The sequence below is a fragment of the Gadus chalcogrammus genome, chromosome 4 (assembly GCF_026213295.1).
Source record: "Gadus chalcogrammus isolate NIFS_2021 chromosome 4, NIFS_Gcha_1.0, whole genome shotgun sequence".
Lineage (NCBI taxonomy): Eukaryota > Metazoa > Chordata > Actinopteri > Gadiformes > Gadidae > Gadus > Gadus chalcogrammus.
Window position 1 is genome coordinate 36,601,506 of NC_079415.1, and position 3,866 is coordinate 36,605,371.

General features: G+C 46.9%; 1 protein-coding gene across 1 annotated transcript in view; it reads left to right on the forward strand.

The window, feature by feature from the left end:
• bco1l (beta-carotene oxygenase 1, like) overlaps positions 1-3,470 on the forward strand; it is a 9,421-nt gene extending 5,951 nt beyond the window's left edge. The window contains exons 7-11 of the mRNA XM_056589211.1: positions 310-576; positions 1,380-1,479; positions 2,449-2,543; positions 3,133-3,244; positions 3,316-3,470. Coding sequence (XP_056445186.1) covers positions 310-576; positions 1,380-1,479; positions 2,449-2,543; positions 3,133-3,244; positions 3,316-3,470 — 729 coding nt within the window. The remainder of the gene's footprint in view (positions 1-309; positions 577-1,379; positions 1,480-2,448; positions 2,544-3,132; positions 3,245-3,315) is intronic.
• Positions 3,471-3,866: the final 396 nt, after the last annotated feature.

Sequence of the window (3,866 nt, forward strand, 5' to 3'; positions counted from 1 at the left end):
GGTCACGGTCGTCTGTCAGATGGGTGGAGAGAGAGACAGGTCATGATCGTCTGTCAGATGGGTGGAGAGAGAGACAGGTCATGGTCGTCTGTCAGATGGGTGGAGAGAGAGACAGGTCATGGTCGTCTGTCAGATGGGTGGAGAGAGACAGGTCATGTCATTTGTCAGACTGGTGGAGAGAGAGACTGGTCATGGTCGTCTGTCAGACAGGAGGAGAGAGAGACAGGTCATGATCGTCTTGTGAGGGGTGTGTATGACTAGAATCTGCAGTATAGTAAAGACCTGTCTCTCTCTCCACCTGTCTGTCAGACGGTCTTTCACCTGATCGACAGGCACACCGGGAAGGAGGTGGAGACGCGTTACTACGGCGACGCCATGGTGGTGTTCCACCACATCAACGCGTATGAGGAGGGCGGGGTTGTGGTGGTGGACCTGATCAGCTACAGCGACAGCAACCTGTACCAGATGTTCTACCTGGACAACCTGAGGCAGGAGACCCCCGACTACATGAAGACCAACGAGGGCTTCTCCCCGCCAACCTGCAAGAGGTTCTTGCTGCCGCTCAGTGTGGACAAGGTACCGGCTAGTGCCGACCAAATATTACTACTGCTACCGAAACTATTACTAGTACTACCTAACTATTACTACTGCTACCGAAACTATTACCACTACTACCTAAACTATTACTACTGCTACATAAACTAATACTACCACTACCTAAACTATTACTACTACTACCTAAACTATTACTACTGCTACCTAAACTATTACTACTAATAACTAAACTATTACTACTCCCTAACCTATTACTTCTACTACGTAAACTATTAGTACTACTACCTAAACTATTACTACTGCCTAAACTATTACTGCTACCTAAACTATAACTACTACTAACTAACCTATTACTACAACTAACTAAACTATTACTACTATTACCTAAACTATTACTAGTACAAAGTAAACTATTACTACTACTACCTAACTATTACTACTACTAACTAAACTATTATTAATCCCTAAACTATTACTACTACTACCTCAACTATTACTACTACCTAAACTATTACTACTACTAACTAAACTATTACTACAACTTAAACTATTACTACTACTTCCTAAACTATTACTAATACTTCCTAAACTATAACTACTACTAACTAAACTATTACTACTACCTAACCTATTACTACTACTACCTAAACTATTACTACTACCTAAACTATTACTGCTATACGTAAACTATTACTACAATACGTAAACTATTACTACTACCTAAACTATTACTACAATACGTCAACTATTACTACTACTAGTACAACGCCATCTACATACGACGTCACAGAAACCCTCATGAAAGGTTGTCACCTGGATCACAGGACGTTGCCACGGGAACCAACCTGTTGACGGACAGCCGAGCGGAGGCCCGCCTCCAGAAGGACGGCTCGGTGTTCTGCACCCCAGAGGTCCTGTTCCAAGGTGAGACCAGATTAGAGACCAGATTAGAGACCAGAGGTCCTGTTCCAGGGTGAGACCAGATTAGAGACCAGAGGTCCTGTTCCAGGGTGAGACCAGATTAGAGACCAGAGGTCCTGTTCCAAGGTGAGACCAGATTAGAGACCAGATTAGAGACCAGAGGTCCTGTTCCAGGGTGAGACCAGATTAGAGACCAGTGGTCCTGTTCCAAGGTGAGACCAGATTAGAGACCAGATTAGAGACCAGAGGTCCTGTTCCAAGGTGAGACCAGATTAGAGACCAGAGGTCCTGTTCCAAGGTGAGACCAGATTAGAGACCAGAGGTCCTGTTCCAAGGTGAGACCAGATTAGAGACCAGAGGTCCTGTTCCAAGGTGAGACCAGATTAGAGACCAGAGGTCCTGTTCCAAGGTGAGACCAGATTAGAGACCAGAGGTCCTGTTCCAAGGTGAGACCAGATTAGAGACCAGAGGTCCTGTTCCAAGGTGAGACCAGATTAGAGACCAGAGGTCCTGTTCCAAGGTGAGACCAGATTAGAGACCAGAGGTCCTGTTCCAAGGTGAGACCAGATTAGAGACCAGAGGTCCTGTTCCAAGGTGAGACCAGATTAGAGACCAGAGACTCTGTTCTAAGGTGAGACCAGATTAGAGACCAGAGACTCGGTTCCAAGGTGAGACCAGATTAGAGACCAGAGCCTCTGTTCCAGGGGGATATTATATAGACACTGTTACAGGGTGAGACCAGAGAGCGGAGACTCTAAGATTAAGAAGATGTCCTCCCAGGTTACAGAGTCCCAATAGATTGAATCCAACCCTCTTACATAATGCTCCTTGATGTTTGAGTTGAACTGTTGAAAGGTTCTGTCAATTTTTATCTTTCCAGCCCTAGAGATGTTAGGGTATAAACTGTTTGAGAATGAGACTAACATGTTACATGACCCATCATGTTATTTACATGTTATTGAACCCACCCAGGTTTGGAGCTGCCAGCTATCAACTACAAGTTCAACGGGAAAAAATATCGCTACTTCTATGGCTCCAGGATTGAATGGTCTCCACACCCCAACAAGGTGAGGACCGAGGTTAGAAGTTATAGGTCAGAGGTCAGAGGCTGAATGAGGTCAGAGGTCAGAGGCTGAATGAGGTCAGAGGCTGAATGAGGTCAGAGGCTGAATGAGGTTAGGGTTAGAGGCTGAATGAGGTCAGAGGTCAGAGGCTGAATGAGGTCAGAGGTCAGAGGCTGAATGAGGTCAGAGGCTGAATGAGGTTAGGGTTAGAGGCTGAATGAGGTTAGGGTTAGAGGCTGAATGAGGTCAGAGGTCAGAGGCTGAATGAGGTCAGAAGTTAGAGGTCAGAGGTCAGAGGCTGAATGAGGTCAGAGGTTAGAGGTTAGAGGCTGAATGAGGTTAGGGTTAGAGGTTAGGGTGAGGGTTAGAGGTTAGAGGTTAGAGGTTAGGGTTAGAGGTTAGAGGCTGCAAGAGGTTCGGGTTAGAGGTTAGGGTTCGGGTTAGAGGTTAGAGGTTAGGGTTCGGGTTAGAGGTTAGAGGTTAGGGTGAGGGCTAGAGGTTAGAGGTTAGGGTGATGGTTAGAGGTTAGAGGTTAGAGGTTAGAGGTTAGAGGTTAGAGGTTAGAGGTGACCTCTCTGTGGTTCCCGTCCAGCTGGCCAAGGTGGACCTGGAGACCGGGACTCACCTGGAGTGGGAGGAGGCCAACTGCTTCCCGTCGGAGCCCGTGTTTGTGGCCTCGCCGGACGCCGTCGCCGAGGACGACGGTAAGAACCAATGGGGGTCCCCGAGCCCACAGGAAACAGGAAGGAGCCCGGCTGACCCTCTCTCTCTCCAGGGGTGGTGCTGTCCTGCGTGGTCTCGGCGGACCCCGCCCTCTCCCCCTTCCTGCTGGTCCTGGACGCCCACACCTGGAAGGAGGTCGGCCGGGCGGCGGTCGACGCCCGCGTCCACATCGACCTCCACGGCCTCTTCATCCCCGCCGGCCCGTAGCGCCGCACGCCGCCACCGGGGGCGCTGTTATACAGGATAGCTATAGATATTATATATTATATAAATATATCTATATACTAGAGCTGTCAGTTAAACGCGTTATTAACGCCGTTAACGCAAACCAAATTTAACGGCGTTAAATTTTTTATCGCGCGATTAACGCAATTATTTTATTTAAAAAAAGAAATACTTTTTTTTTTTTTTTTTTTTTCTTTGGCTCAAAACAAAGAAGCAGTAGCCTGACTGCTATGTTCAAATGACATTTGTTCAAAGCAGTCGTTTAATGGCTCTTTTTTTTGTATCGTCCTGTTTTCATCAGTATATGCCAATGTTGTTATCAATAAAAAATCATTTGTCCAAGGCAAGCCGATGCACTTCACCATGTTGCTAAGAGAA